Below are 15832 nucleotides of genomic sequence, written 5' to 3' on the forward strand. Positions count from 1 at the left end.
ACGCCTACTGCTTCAGTGACTCCATCCAGCCACCTCATCCTCTGTCGTCCCCTTCTTCTCTTGCCCTCACTCAACCTTTCCCAGCATTAGGCTCTTCTCCAGTGGATCTAATAGATAAGGAAGGATAACCTGAGTTTGTCCCGGATAATTATCTATCTGTTTCCCTCTGCCCCAACTTCCTAGCACTCGATCAGTTGGGATCAATTGGGATCAAGATAAAAGCATTTACGAGCGCAAATACATCGATCCCATACTCTCCGCGGAAGTGGCCTGGGAATTTTGTGATGTCTGCTAGGGGGCTCCGATTCCAGTCGCTCATCCAATCCGCGGCTCGCCTTCCTCCCAGACGGGCTGGCGCTGCCCACCCCAATCCTCCCCTCCCCTCCCCTCGCGCACAGAGAGAGAGAGAGAGAGAGAGAGAGAGAGAGAGAGAGAGAGGTCGTGAGGGAGCGCGTTACCCGGCATGCAGCAGGCAGTGCGTTCGCACCAAGATGGCGGCGCCTCTAAATGAGTACGAAAAAGAAGCAGGCTGCGTTCCTGTTTTGCACTCGGAGGTGAGGCCCTACGGGTTTTCGGCTATTTTTCAGCCCCAGTTGAGAAAGAAGGAGCCGGTCGAGCGAACGACGGGGGAGGAGTAGACACTGGCGGCTGCCACCGCCTTCCTTGACACTCCCTTCTCGGGCGGGGGCGGAGGATGGCCCTGAGGCACGGGAAGAATTGTCAGAGAGAGAGAGAGAGAGAGAGAGAGAGAGAGAGAGAGAAGCAAGCGGCCGGGATTCTTGCTGGGTTATAAGATGAAGGGAATTGGGCGTAGAAACCTTTTCTTTCCAGCCATTCCCCCTTTTTATTCGCTTCTTCATGCAGAAGTGAAAGGAAGTTGGTTGAGGTGACTATTGTAAGCTTGCGTTCCCCCGGAGTTACCTTTTTTCTTTGGTGTCCGAAAGTGTGAAAGCGCCTCTGTTCTCTCAAAGGTGTATATGGGGCACTATGGATGGGGTTGTTCCTTATCTGTGGTGCTCTTGGAGGTTCTGAAACTTTAAAGTTTCACTTTAAAAACATTCGCTGATTATTGATCTACTTTCTTCTAATGTTACACATACAGATGAGACCTGGTGGTGTTAGGTCTTGATCTATGTTTTCATAAGTATGATTTAAAGTTAATAGCAAAAAATATTCGTTGATGGATTTTTATCTAGAAATTAGAAAAACTTACCTTTTTTTCAAAATCAGTTATTGAGAAACAGTGACCTCTTGGGGCATTTTATCCCATATGTTTTTTGTTATAAAGATGATTATATAATGAGCAAATAATGGATGATATTTTGTTACCCGTATCCAGTTGCCTGCAGATATGTATGCTTAAAATAATAAAACATCAGCAAATTATTTTTCTGCTTCTTCCAGAAGATATGTCATATACAATTAAAACATCTGCTCTTCATTGCATCCTGCAAGTTAGCCCCATTCCTTCCAATATTGATACCTATGGATTGTGCTAACAGAACACTGTAATAGTTTTTGCATGCATATATTTAGAAAAGCCTTCACTAATAAGTTAATTTGAAACTTGATTTTAGCTCTCAGAGATTCTTTAGGATCTAGCAGTTGCTTTTACAATATGGTAAATGCAAAACTTTTTTGTTGTTATTTTTAGCTTTTTCCCCTCCTACTATGAGGAAGGACATGCTTCTGCACATTAAAATGATATTCCGTCATTAAAAACTGTGCCAAATATCAAGGAGTGTTTGTGGAATATATTTTTCTTCAACAGTTTCAAGTTTTATTCAAGACAGTAATTTAAATTTCAAAATCTTATTTTGCAACTTGCAATTCTGTATTTTAAATAAGTCTTATGAAATTCAGTCATACTTATTTCTGAAAATACATATTCAAAATTGTATTGTCTCCCAATGAAAATAGTGCAGGCCAATGGATTGTGGACACTTTAATCATACTATGATGAAAATATACACAATAATTCCAGAATCATAACATATTTAGAAAACTATGTTATATTTTATATTGTTAGAATATAGCAATTCTGTTCACTAATATACAGGAATTGTGGAATAGAAGAGATTGTTTTGAATCCTTAGTTTATGTGTTGTGAAATTATAGAGATATTTGGAATATGCTTGGAACATTATTTTTTCACAAATCAGAAATTTTTATAATTGTGTCCTAGTGCCACCCAGATCCAGTAGGAGATAATTGACTTTAACATTGAGAGATATTGTCCAGCACACATCTCTACATCACAGTTTCATAGTATTCTGCATTCTGTAAGCTTTAATGACATCACGAGTAATTACTTGTTACAATGAGCCTTCAGGGGTCAATTTCCATATGCTACAGGCAGCTACAGTTGTGAGGCCTAATTTACAAAGAGAAGAAAAATAAAGGATTATAAAGAAGCTATAAACTCAACAAATGTTTGTATGACAATTTATGCCTGATTTGGAGTTCATGCTATCCTAGATAATATAAGTTGATAAATTACCACTTACGAACAATCTCTTTTTAAAATTATTACTAATTGCTTAGAACTAGATAATTGTTATTTCAGTAAGCATCAATGATATAGATATTACATATCACAAATATATATACACAGTAGTATCTTGGTACTCATAGTTAATTGGTTCCAGGAGGTACAATGAGTACCAAACAATTTTTTCTGTAAGAAAAAATACTACATTATTTCTTACAGAAAAAATTGTTTGGTCACAAGGCAGCCAACACCAACAAGTTCTAGCTTGTGCATTGAGTACCAAACAAATGAGTACTAGGACAAAATTTTCACATCAAAATGTGTCGAGTACCAAATTCTATGAGTTTCAAAACTATTGAGTACCAAGGTACTACTGTATAGTGGTTTGTTTTCATTTTTATAAAATTTATATCATAAATATTGATATTTTTAATATTTTAAAAAAGTGAATTCTGCAGTATGAATTGGTATGATTCTCCAGGCCAAATAATAGTGTTTGGATTAAAGACTGGTCATTCACCTCAATGCTATTTAAAAATTGTATAATCATAATGTCAAATAAGCAAGAATAATAAGTGAGTTAAAACTTATATTGAATAAGTTATGCTAATTAGCTTTCAATGTCTAAAAACATATTTGTTAATGTTTTGTGCTTTCAGAAAAATTGTTTGCAGTTAGGCTTTAATAAACATATTTCAACAGCTGTTTATCCCAATTTCTGCAATGGTTGTTTACAGTTATCTCTTTTTAAAAGAAGTAACAGCTGACCTCCAGTACAGGATAGTTTACTTTACAAATTATACATGCACTCCATTTACATTGACTCCATTTTACTGGATAGGTATTCCTTGGCTACAATTGAGCCTGGAATTTGGGTCGTAAGTCATTGTGGCTATTAAGCAAAGTGCCCATGGGATCACTTCATTCAATGACCACATTCCCAGTTCCCTCATTACAGTCCTTCAGTTACTGCATGGGGATGCCTCGGAGTGGGAGGCCCAACATCCATGGTAATGTGGAAACCTGCCATGGGTCAGTAGGCCTCAACTGGCTAGGCCTACCAGTGCATGATATAGCACTCCATGCAGGTCCATTTATTTTCTCTTACCTTCTGCTACCTAGCCGATGTGAGGCACAGCTACCTGTAATGTGGAAAGTTAGCCAACAAAATGTTTCTGAAGCTAGAAAGAACTTCCAAGCACCATAAACACTGGCACTCATGTTTTTGAGGCTCTTTCTACCTCTGCAGAAGGGAATTGCAGCACTGGGCTGGAGTAAAGAAGCTCAGGTCTTTGTGGTCCCGGCTTCTTTTCTCCAGCTCAGCACTCTCTGCGTAGAATGGCTGCACATAGCATGGTTGGAAACAAAATCAATCTCAAAGGCAGATGCTGGTGGAAAAAGTCTGGAGTGAAATCCAAGTTGGATGTTAATGTGGGGCACTTGCAATACTGATTCCAAATGCCCCATGCTGCAGTTGTCCCATGCTAAAATCCACCTTAGCTTTCGCCATGGACTTTTCCAGCCAGCGTCTTTGAGAGCAACAGGGCTGCTTGGTGGAGGTATTCCATCCTGTGCTGGGTGAAATTAACTTGGGAAGCATCCCTTCTGCCCTAAAAGATGCTGGCTTAAAAAGATTCTTTCCAAAATGAGTTCCAGTAGACCTTCTTCAGTCAGCCCCCAGGAACCAGCTAGGCAGCAGTGACTTGCGACCTTCTCTACCAGTTTCTTCATTGACTTTCTGGGGAAGTCAACAGGGAAGATTGCAAATGGTGATCTTTGGCAGCCTGTCATAAGTGTGAACACGTTCCAATCAAGTGACCACGGGTTGGGGGGAAGGGGAGGAAAGGTTGCAACTTCCATAATATTGGGCACCAGTTGTGCAATTCAGCATTGTAATAATTTTGAACAGTCACCGAATGGTTGTTAAGCAAGGTCTACCTGTAAAGGCTGTTGAAGAGGCTTCTTCCAAAACTGGTTTTTGAGAGAAACATTAGTAACATATTCATTTTGTCATTCTTCCTTCTCTGCTTTTAGTGTTGTGACTCAGGGTCAGCCTGTGGGTCCGACAGCCGGCTCCGATGTATCGGAGGACTCAGATGTGGGGGAGGAGGGAAACGAACCGGCTGATGATGATTTGGAGACTTTGCAGAGTCCTCAGCCGGGAACCTCTGCTCAGCTGTGTGAGCCCGAGAGTGCGGAGGATGATGACCCACAGCTGGCCCTGTTCAAGGACGCCCGACGCAGGAGGCAGTCGAGCAGGGACAAACAAAGAAAGGCTATGGGACTCCTCGGGAGGAGGCACAGGGAGACCACGCCCTGAGCTCTCTATAAAAGGAGTGTTTGGGGAGGGGCTGGTTGCTGAAAGCAACTCTTTTGCTTGAGAAGATAAGCTCTTGTGTGTTTACTATTAAATCTTGGCAGAAGCCTTTTAGCCTTGGACGCTTTCCAGTCTCTTCTTTTGATTAGGGGTGCGAGAAGAGGGCTGGTTCAGAACAGTTTGCTTTCAGCCATCCACCCCTTAATACTACGATGGAGCAGCTTCTTGCCGAGAATGCCCAGCTCAACCAGCAACTCAGCTTGCTGGCCACTCAGGTGGCACAACTGCAGGCTCAGGTACATGCTGCCCCCCCACCCAGGAGGAAATGTCAGATAGCTATGCCGGATAAATTTGCTGGTAAACCAGAACTGTTTCCTGCCTTCCTGGGACAATGCCAGCTTTATATCAGCGTGAGAGCAGCTGATTTCCCCACTGACCGAGATAAGGTGGGATTCGTGTTGAGCCTTCTGTCGGGAGATGCAGCTCGTTGGGGCACGCCTCTGTTGGCACAGCCTAGCCCTTTGTTGGATAACTTTGGGGGGTTTTGTGACCATATGCGCCTCATGTACGAGGACCCGATTAAGGCGCAGACTGCTACCCGACGCCTGAAAGCTTTGAGGCAGGGTCAGCGCCCTCTACAGGCCTATATCAGCGATTTCCGGCTGCTTAGCCAGGATTCCGCCTGGAATGAGGCTGCGCTCGTGGATGCCTTTCAGGATGGCTTGTCAGAGGAGATGTTGGATGAGCTGGCCCGCGTGGACATTCCCTCAGACCTGAATGGGCTGATCCATCTTTGTCTGCGGATCGATGCCCGGCTGCAGCAGCGTAAGAGTCGCCGTGCCACCCCACAGACCCCTGCCGCCCCTGTTGTGCGTGAGCCCCCAGTCCAGAGGGAGGAGCCAATTGAGCTGGGTGCCGCCAGGTCCCGTCTATCGGTGACGGAAATGGACAGACGACGATCGGAGGGGTTGTGTTTTTACTGTGGGGACCCTGGACATTTGGCTGCTTCTTGCCCGAAGAAGCGTCAGCGGGCGTCAGTGACCAAGCCTGCCCCGAGAAAGTCCCCTGCTTTGCTATCGGGAAACGGCCCGAGCCCGATCTAGACGGTGTGAAAGATCGGGCGACCCACAACGATCACGCCGAGCGACGCCGTTCCGACGGTGCCTGTGAACCTCCACGGCATTTGATTTTGGAGGCACGACTGATCCTCCCTGGCAAGCCAGAGGGGATTCCGGTCCATGCCTTAATTGACTCTGGGGCTACCACTAACTTTATGGATTCGGCCTTTGTGGCCAAATGGGCTGTTCCCCAGTGTCCAGTGGATCCGCCCATGCTTGTGGAGACCATCGATGGTCGAGTGCTCCTGTCCGGGCCTATCACGGCCGCCACGCAACCCGTGTGTATGGCCATCAGTACCCATGTGGAGGCCATTCAGTTCTACGTCACTTCGGATCTGCACTTCCCCGTGGTCTTGGGACTGGCGTGGCTCCGGGCGCATGATCCACAGATCTATTGGTCTCAGAACTTGGTCACCTTCCCAAGTTTGCAGTGCGTGGACCACACCCGCCATATCTGTGCCGGCCAGGTGGAGGGTTCCCCAGGGGTTTCCTTGCCTCCCGAACTGTCCGACTTTGCTGACGTGTTCAGCGAGTCAGAGGCGGACCAATTACCCCCGCACAGGCCCTACGACTGCTCCATTGACCTAGTCCCTGATGCGCCTCTCCCAGTGGGGCGTTTGTACTCCATGTCGGAGCCCGAGTTGGCTGCATTGCGGGACTTCCTGACAAAGAACTTGGCTCGTGGTTTCATCCGGCCCTCGTCCTCGCCAGTGTCTGCGCCCGTGCTCTTCGTCAAAAAGAAGTCGGGCGAGTTACGGCTTTGCTGTGACTACCGGAAACTCAACGCTATCACGGTGCGTAACCGCTACCCGCTGCCCCTCATCCCCGAGCTCTTGGACCGACTCCGGGAGGCTAAGATCTTCACGAAACTGGACCTGCGTGGAGCTTACAACCTCGTCAGGGTTCGGCCGGGTGATGAGTGGAAGACGGCGTTTGGTACTCGCTATGGACATTTCGAGTACACGGTGATGCCGTTTGGCCTGACCAACGCCCCCGCTGTGTTTCAGCATTTTATGAATGACATCTTTCGGGATCTGTTGGACCAGTTTGTTGTGATTTACCTGGACGACATCCTGATTTACTCCCCGTCGCGTGAAGCGCATCATCAGCATCTCCGTCAGATCCTGCAGCGCCTCCGGAAACATCGGCTGTTTGCCAAGTTGGAGAAGTGCCAGTTCTACCAGGTGACCATTGATTTCTTGGGTCACCGCATTTCTTCTGAGGGCATCGCCATGGAACCGAGTAAAGTTGAGTCGTTGCAGAGTTGGCAACCCCCGCGTCGCGTGAAGGATATTCAGCGACTTCTTGGATTTGCCAACTACTATCGGACATTCATCCCTGGCTTTGCTGCCTTGACAGCCCCCCTCACCCGGCTCCTGCAGAAGAAGACTCGGTTCCAGTGGAACGCCCCCGAACAACAGGCGTTCCAAGCTTTGAAGGACGCCTTCATGAAGGAGCCCATCTTGAAGCATCCTGACCCGCAACGGCCGTTTGTCGTGGAGGCGGACGCCTCCGACATTGCCATTGGGGCCGTGTTGCTCCAGGCAGCGACGCCCAACGGTACCCTTTTCCCTTGCGCGTATCACTCTCGGAAATTGAATCCCTCGGAGCGCAACTATACCATCTGGGAGAAGGAGCTGCTGGCCATCAAGGCGGCGTTCGAGGCTTGGAGGCATCATCTGGAGGGGGCGCGGCATCAAATCGAGGTCCGGACGGACCACAAGAATCTGGAAAGCCTGCAGACCGCTCGGAATTTGAACCAACGCCAGATCCGGTGGTCCCTCTTCTTTGCGAGGTTTGACTTCCGGGTGCGGTACATACCAAGCGGGCACAACCAGAGAGCGGATGCTCTGTCCAGGAAGCCCGAGTACACCCGAGTGGAAGACAAGCTTCCGCCCAGGACCGTGATCCCCGTCGAGTCTTTTGCTGCGGTGCGGGAGCCGGTGGATATACGGGCTCGGATCCGGGAGGCGCAGCAGCAGGAGGCGTGGGTGGCTCAGCGGAAGGAAGAGGTGGGGCCAGATTCGCCTTGGTCGGTCACGGATGGACTCCTGTATTATCGTGACCGGCTCTATGTTCCAGGAGGGCCACTCAGGGGACTCGTCCTCAGCCAATGTCATGATAACCCGGCTGCGGGGCATTTTGGCCTGTTCAAGACTCTGAACCTGGTCTCCCGTACATTCTGGTGGCCCCGAGTCCGACACGATGTCCAGTCTTATGTCACCTCCTGCGTCCCATGCAGGCAGGCCAAGTCAGCGACAGGGGCCCCGCCTGGTTTACTGCAGCCTTTGCCAACGCCCAAGAGACCCTGGGGGGCTGTGTCCATGGACTTTCTGACGGATCTACCCCCATCCTCCGGCTTCACGACAGTGTTTGTGGTGGTGGACATGTTGACCAAGATGGCGCACTTCATCCCCTGTCGCGGCTTACCGTCAGCTCGCGCCACTAGTCGCATGTTCATCCAACAGGTGTTCCGGCTGCACGGCCTTCCCGATAGAGTCGTCTCCGATAGGGGGGCCCAGTTTACAGCCCGCTTCTGGCAGGAGTTGATGCGGGCGTTGGACATTAAGGTTTGCCTCTCGTCCGCGCATCATCCTCAGACCGACGGGGGTACCGAGAAGGTCATCGGCATCTTAGAGCAGTATCTGCGCTGCTACGTTAACCTGCAGCAGGACAATTGGGTGGACTATTTGGCCATAGCCGAGTTTGCCTTTAACAACTCGCAGCACACCTCCACGCAGATGACACCGTTCTTGGCCAATGTGGGTTATCACCCTCGGTTTTTCCCCCTTTCTCCCGTGGACTCACCGGAGCCGGCAGCGAACGAATTCATGGCGGAGTTACAGGCGATCCATCGGTTGGTGCGACGGCAGCTGGAGAAGGCCAAGGCCGACTACAAGAGGTTCGCCGATCGGTCGAGAAGGGATACGCCTCCACTATCGGTGGGGGATCGGGTCTGGCTGTCCACCAGGAACCTACCATCCACTCGGCCGGCGAGGAAGCTGGACCACCGTTACCTTGGACCGTTCCCAGTCGAGGCCGTCATCAACCCGGTCGCCTATCGTTTAACTCTGCCACGTTCCCTGCGCGTGCACCCCGTCTTCCATCGGTCCTTGTTGGTCCCCGAACAACCGGCTTGTCCACTTCGCCAAGCGGAACCTCCCCCATCAGGACCTCGTGATGGCGACAGCACCCCCGAGTACGAGGTCGCCAGCATCAGGGATTCCCGCTGGCTGAAAGGTCGCTTCCAGTACCTGATCGAGTGGAAAGGGTACGGGCCGGAGGACTTCACATGGGAAGACGCGACCGCCGTTCATGCCCCTGCGTTGGTGACTGCGTTTCACGAACAGTTCCCATCCCGACCGCATCCGGATCGGCAGACCCGGGGGAAGGGCCCTGCGGTGCGGGATAGTGTTGTGACTCAGGGTCAGCCTGTGGGTCCGACAGCCGGCTCCGATGTATCGGAGGACTCAGATGTGGGGGAGGAGGGAAACGAACCGGCTGATGATGATTTGGAGACTTTGCAGAGTCCTCAGCCGGGAACCTCTGCTCAGCTGTGTGAGCCCGAGAGTGCGGAGGATGATGACCCACAGCTGGCCCTGTTCAAGGACGCCCGACGCAGGAGGCAGTCGAGCAGGGACAAACAAAGAAAGGCTATGGGACTCCTCGGGAGGAGGCACAGGGAGACCACGCCCTGAGCTCTCTATAAAAGGAGTGTTTGGGGAGGGGCTGGTTGCTGAAAGCAACTCTTTTGCTTGAGAAGATAAGCTCTTGTGTGTTTACTATTAAATCTTGGCAGAAGCCTTTTAGCCTTGGACGCTTTCCAGTCTCTTCTTTTGATTAGGGGTGCGAGAAGAGGGCTGGTTCAGAACATTTAGATGCTTGGAAACTTATATCTAAGAAAATGTTAAATATCTACCCAGTCAGCTAGGATTCCTAATAATTAAGTTTCCGTTGCCTTCAGCACCTTCTAAAGTACAAGACCATAATTATAATTTTTTATTCATGGAAAATTAATTTATTTTTTATTATTTTAATTCCATTTATATCCCGCCCTTCTCCGAAGACTCAGGGCGGCTTACAAGCTTAGCAGTAGCCTTCATTCTATGTATATGCCTGCTTATTAGGGCTTTCACACACACCCCAAGCGGCATTATTACAAAGTCAGCTTAATTGCCCCCAACAATCTGGGTCCTCATTTTACCTACCTCGGAAGGATGGAAGGCTGAGTCAACCTTGAGCCTGGTGGGATGTGAACCTGCACTAATTGCAGGCAGCTGGTGTTACTTAAGGAGGCATTAGCCCACTGCTCCACCAAGTCACAAGTCTGGCTGGCTTTCTGGCAGATGGGCAGGTACTATGGAAGGCAGGTGGGCAGACAGGGTGTTGCAGCACTATGAGAGTGCACCAAAGCAGGGGAAGGGGTGTTGTAGTACTGTACAAGTGGAATTGGGTGAGGAAGGTTTGTTGCACACGTATGGTCAGGCATATGCTATGGAGTGCAGGTGGGGGGATGCTATGGGCAGGCGTGCACCATGGTCTACAGCAGGGATATCAAATTCAATTTCATGGCTGGTTCATCACAGCCAACTGGGTGTGGCCAGAGTAGGCATGGCCAGCTTAACATTACTCATGTCAGAGGCACCTGTGGGGGCCCAGGGGGAGCTGAGGGGATCCAGGGATTTCCAGTGGAGGGGGCGGGACCAGGGTGGGCATTGGGGCCTGATCCACCAGAGGAACTTTGCCAACCCTTTTGAGTCACATGGGGGAACCTGGACAGCTGCCTTGGGCAGCCGGTGCTCGCTGGAAGAAGAGGTTGGATGACGGGGGCCAAGCGTGCAGGGGACGCAACATGGTGGTGACAGTGACCAGCTGGGCTGTCTCGCTGCAGCCCTTTCTGTCTTTGCTTGCCCGCAGCCTCCATGGCTGGAACAGGGCAAATGGCCACACGCCTTGTCTAGCAGGCTGGATTGGGTGCTTTTCCCCACCGCATCTCTTCCTCTACCTGCTGCTTGGAGGGCTGGCCCGGCAGTCACGGCGCTCGGACCCACTTGAACTATATGGGCTGCGGAGTCCCAGCTGCCTCTTGGAGATGGGGACTCCCCGTTCTTCCCGTTTGCCAGGGTTGTCACGGGTGGGGCCACTGGTGGGAGACTAGAATTGAAAACTGATTCTAAGTGAATGAAGTCTACATGTAGGGGGCATTATTGTCCATGTATATTTTCTCCATTAGGAATGGTAAGGTGGCATATATATCTATTGTGGAACTGTCTTTTCCCTTCCCAAATCTTGCTTACTCATGAGCTAAGAACCTAGCCAGTCCAATATGTACATGATAAATACAGTCAGTGAAGTGGTCATGTTGCTTACTAGGCACACTTAATAACTGGAGAATAAGTGTGAAGGACTTGTGTTGCCTTTCTTAGGGATGGGAATGGTTTTAGATCAGATCTAGTCACCTGGTATTTGTTATTTTGTGTTGATGTCAGGAAAAAGGGAGACCAAAATGGGGGAAAACTATTACCTTTTGATAATTCCTGTGATAATACAGCTAGGGGCTTTTTCACTTTTCAGTCAGTTAATTACTTTATGAATTTTTGAATAGGGAGCCTGGGGCCCAAGATGGGGTGCTATGGTGTGTTTTCAGTGGAGTCTAGCAAAAACAACTAGTCCTCAACTTATGACCAGTTGCTTAGCTGTTCAAAGTTTCAGCAGACACCCCGCTCCCCCTAAAAAAAAGGTACTTATGACTTGGTCCCAAAGTTCTCATTTACTATTACAACTGACTAGGGATGCTGCAGTGCCCTCCACCTATCCTCCTCACCCCATCACCTTGGGTTTACTTCCTACCTCTCCAAGCCTACGCTCTCCTCACTTACTTTCAAAGATTTCTAGAGCTTGGATTACAGAAGCATTTAATTGTGGATGCTTGGGAAATGATGGCTATTAGAAAATAGTAACTTTATTGAAAATTATAATTAGAAAGATAAAAACTAATGCAAACTAAAAATAAAAAGGAAAATAGAAATTGCAGGCAAGAAAAAAATAGAAAAAAATAAGAATATAGAAAAGAATATATATATGTATATGTGTGTGTATGTGTATGTATATGCATATGATTTTCCCTTTCATCACAACCATTTTGTAACTTACTACCTTAAAATGCAACAAGGGAACTCTTTTCCCATCTTCTCTTATCTATAAACAATGTATTTTATATCTTAAAGCCTTGTCATTCAATCCTGATCAGCAAAAGATCAGCAGAGATTACTTATCTATTTTAACCTTGATCAAATAAACCAACTTTATTTTCCTTCCTTTTACATTAAGGAATCTTGATCTAATGCCACAGAATTTGATTTCTTTTCATTTTTTTGTCACTTCTCACAAAAGTCTTCAAAGCTTTAACAAGTCTCCTTGTTGAAGTTATCCAGGTTATTTTTTTTGGTTTGTTATTTGTATGTCTTTGTAGCATCTTTTTCTGTATCCTTCTTGTAGCCTGTCATTTAAAAATTTGCTTTCAGGGCAGTCCCAGTCTTTTCTAGCAAAACTTGCTCATCCTCCATAACATATGTATTTTAAACAATCTACAGAGGCAGACACTATTAAAATTAACTTCTTGTTTCATTGTTCAAAAATATCCTTCAATATGTCCTGTGTTAAAATATTTTGCTCCCTCTAATATTAAGTCAATTTTAAGTGTTCTTCTCTTATTTGCAATCTTCAGTTCCTTCTGGTTTCCTTCTGGTGTCTAGTGTTCAAAGTCTCATTCTGCCATTGTTTTTTAAGACAAAATTCAAAACAAAAGCATTTTACCATGGGAAGGATTCTTATAATCAATTCCAAATTCTTATTTCATATCTATCTGGAACCTTAGTTTGCTTGCAGTTTTCCAAAACCAAAGTTCTGATCATCCTTTGGCTGTTTATTCCAAACAATTTTTTAAGTCCTTAAACTTTTATTTAAAACTTCTGTTGCTAAATATCGAAGAAACACCAGTTGTTCTCAGACTTGTCAATCCAAAGGTTCCTAATAGCTGAAAAGCAGTTCATAAGCAATTTCTACAAGTGATTAGAAAAGGAAGTATATGGACCTAGTGTCCTTTTGAATGTGCCAACCTTGGTTTGAGCAAAAATATGACTATTCTCTAATCTCCCATTACTCTAAATCAGGCATTTCAAACTGCCGGCCCGCAGGCCGCATGTGTCACGCTGAAACCGCGCCCACCCCATTGCCTGCAATGGAAGAGTCCCGATACATCGCGCAACATCACGTGACGTCGCAAGTTTGACATGCCTGCTCTAAATCTACCAGATACCATTGTCTTCCATTTTCTTTCAAAGAGCAACTGTATGGAGCATTTGTTTTTGATCTCAAGTCCTTTCCTTGTCCAAAGTCACTTGTCTAAAATAATATATAGTCTCCTGTTTTGAGTAGAGGGCTGAACTAGAAAACCTCCAAGGTACCTTCCAGCTGTATTCTGATTCTGATTCTGATTCAGAGGAATTAAGAGCCCACCTACTCACTAGTTCTTCATTCCAATATGGTCATCAGCTCTTTTTCATCTTTTCTCCCTGCAGGGCTATCAGGGTGACTAAATTAAATTCTATAGAAATAATAAGCTATGTAAATAAACTTTTTTCTTTTTTATTCATCTAAAAATATGCTATCTGCACCATTATCTTCTATGGTCCAATAGAGTTCAAACATGAAAAATAGACATTTTATAGCTGGCTTCGTGCATCTTTGATTCTGATAGGTTTTAGAATTGTAAACACGTTGGGGAATCTCCATTCTATCAGGAATGCCCCTGGGATTGATGTCTTATTTGTTAAAAAATAATAAGTAGCTATTTTAAACATACTGACTTAAACACATAATTATTTCAAAATATGTCCCAGGTCAATTACTCAAGGCAACACAATACTTCTTTGCATATTAATCAAATGATATTTCCAATTAATTATACCAATATTTAATGGTATGTTAATTTGGGGATGTTGTAACTGTATAGGTTTAACTGCATAGTTTTGTTTGAATTCTCTTTCTTCTATAGATTTATCTCAATTTGCTTTATTTTCTACTGACTTGTTACCAAGAGTTTTGTGTCAGTATATCCTTTGGAACTCTTTGATGTTGTAGTTGGTTACTAGACTTTAGAATTCTCATTTTGAAGGATTCATTCATCCGTATTGGATCTTTAAGCTGGGATTTCCTTGTTAAATTTTTGAACTTGAAAGCATTCAGAGTGAGTAACTAAAACTGGATTATAAAAATATTTCCACTGTAAATGGGGTACATCTGGGAAGTTTATAAATAATTAGCAGCACAAAGCATAGTACAGTTAGTCTAGTTTGTGTGCCTCATCCTATATTAGTAGGTGTATAAAATTGCCTTGAATGAGATTCAGGTTTACTGAAGAGTTATGCAAAAATATGGACATTTGAAAATCTTTGGCACAGTTTAAAGGAGAATCAACGTGATGTAATGGTTAAAGTGTTGAACTAGGAGCAAGAGAACCCAAGCTCTAATCTGCTCTCAACCATGAAAGTTTACTATGTGACTGAAGTCAGTTATTCTCTTAGCCCAGGGGTCGGCAACCTGAAACAGTGAAAGAGCCACTCGGAACCGGTTCCCTCACAAAAGGAAAAAGTGGGAGCTGCAAAAAATGCATGTGCATGTGCAGAATAAGATGCTTGATGAAAGAGTGGAGCCTAAGGCGAGACATGCACCCGCCCTGCCCCCTCCGCTCTCATTCACTCGCCTTTGCTTGGAAAAGCTTCTCTCTCGCTCTCATTCACTCATGTTTTGTTTGCAAAAGCTTCTCTCTCGCTCTCTCATTCACTCACATTTTGCTCTAAAACGCCTCTTTCACACACATTCACTCACACTTTGCTCAAAAATGCTTCTCTCTCGCTCTCATTCACTCACCAACTCGAAAGGCCAGCCGCGGCGCCTCCATTGACTTCCATGGGGAAGCTTGGTGATGAAGGGGCTGATTAAAACCACTCCCAGTAGTGCTGCTACTGCTAACTTTTTCACTTGCTGCTTGGAACCGGAGAATCCCCGGATACCATTGCTGGGGGTGGAGGAGGCTGCCCGGGTTTGGCCATAGCAGAAGCCAATGACAGTAGCGGTGGAGGCGGCGGCGAGAGAGACGCTGGATTTTTATTCTTTCATCTCAGTCTTAGAAAAGTAATCATTTAAGGAGAATAAACACTTCCATTTTGAAACCTGAATTGCTTCCTTGGGTGGGTACAAGTTTTGGGGGAATGGGCCGTACTTGGCCTTTAAATGACATACAGACGGAGTACCCTTCAACAGGTAGGCGAGTTTAGCAAAATACATGCTTACTCCCACGGATTTTTTTTAAAAAAAGAACTCCAATTATATTAAAATTCATACATTGCACCTTTTGGAAGGACTTTGGGATCCGTGAGATTTCTGCTTTTGTACCTTTGATTTGGGAGGCTTGCTTCAGTATCTGGCAGCAAGACATTTATTCCGCTTGGGAATGGGAAAGCTAGTTAGGATATCTCCAGGAGCACCAGTGCGTGCCTGCCGGGCGGAAGAAACAGGAAGGTGGTGGCAGTGGCGGCTGCTGTTGCAGCAGCTTAGTGCCCTTGCCGAGATACTGGAGTTGCTCCAGGCCCGGCGTGGGAGCCGCCACGCTCCCCGTCTTTGGCAGTTGTGGCGGCAGGAGCAGCAACGCCTGCCTGCTGGGTGGAAGAAACAGGAAGGCGGTGGCGGCTGTTGGGGCAGCTAGTGCCCGGCAGGCAGTACTCGGCAAGCGGGCATGGGCGATGCATTGGCAGCTCCCGCCCCTCTAAGTACCAGGTGGTGTTGCCCGGACACACCGCTACTCCTACCGCCACAGCCGCTAAAGACGAGTGTGGCGGCTCCCAC

General features: G+C 46.8%; 1 protein-coding gene across 2 annotated transcripts in view; it reads left to right on the forward strand.

Annotated features, from left to right (window-relative positions):
* Positions 1-420: 420 nt before the first annotated feature.
* ZDHHC17 (zDHHC palmitoyltransferase 17) overlaps positions 421-15832 on the forward strand; it is a 74984-nt gene continuing 59572 nt past the window's right edge. The window contains exon 1 of one of the 2 annotated variants that reach the window (XM_083365141.1): positions 421-554. In XM_083365141.1, the coding sequence (XP_083221267.1) occupies positions 492-554 (63 nt within the window). In that variant the 5' untranslated portion in view covers positions 421-491. The remainder of the gene's footprint in view (positions 555-15832) is intronic. The other variant, XM_083365140.1, reaches the window with a different exon arrangement.

Source organism: Vipera ursinii (assembly GCF_947247035.1).
Source record: "Vipera ursinii genome assembly, chromosome: 6".
Taxonomy (NCBI): domain Eukaryota; kingdom Metazoa; phylum Chordata; class Lepidosauria; order Squamata; family Viperidae; genus Vipera; species Vipera ursinii.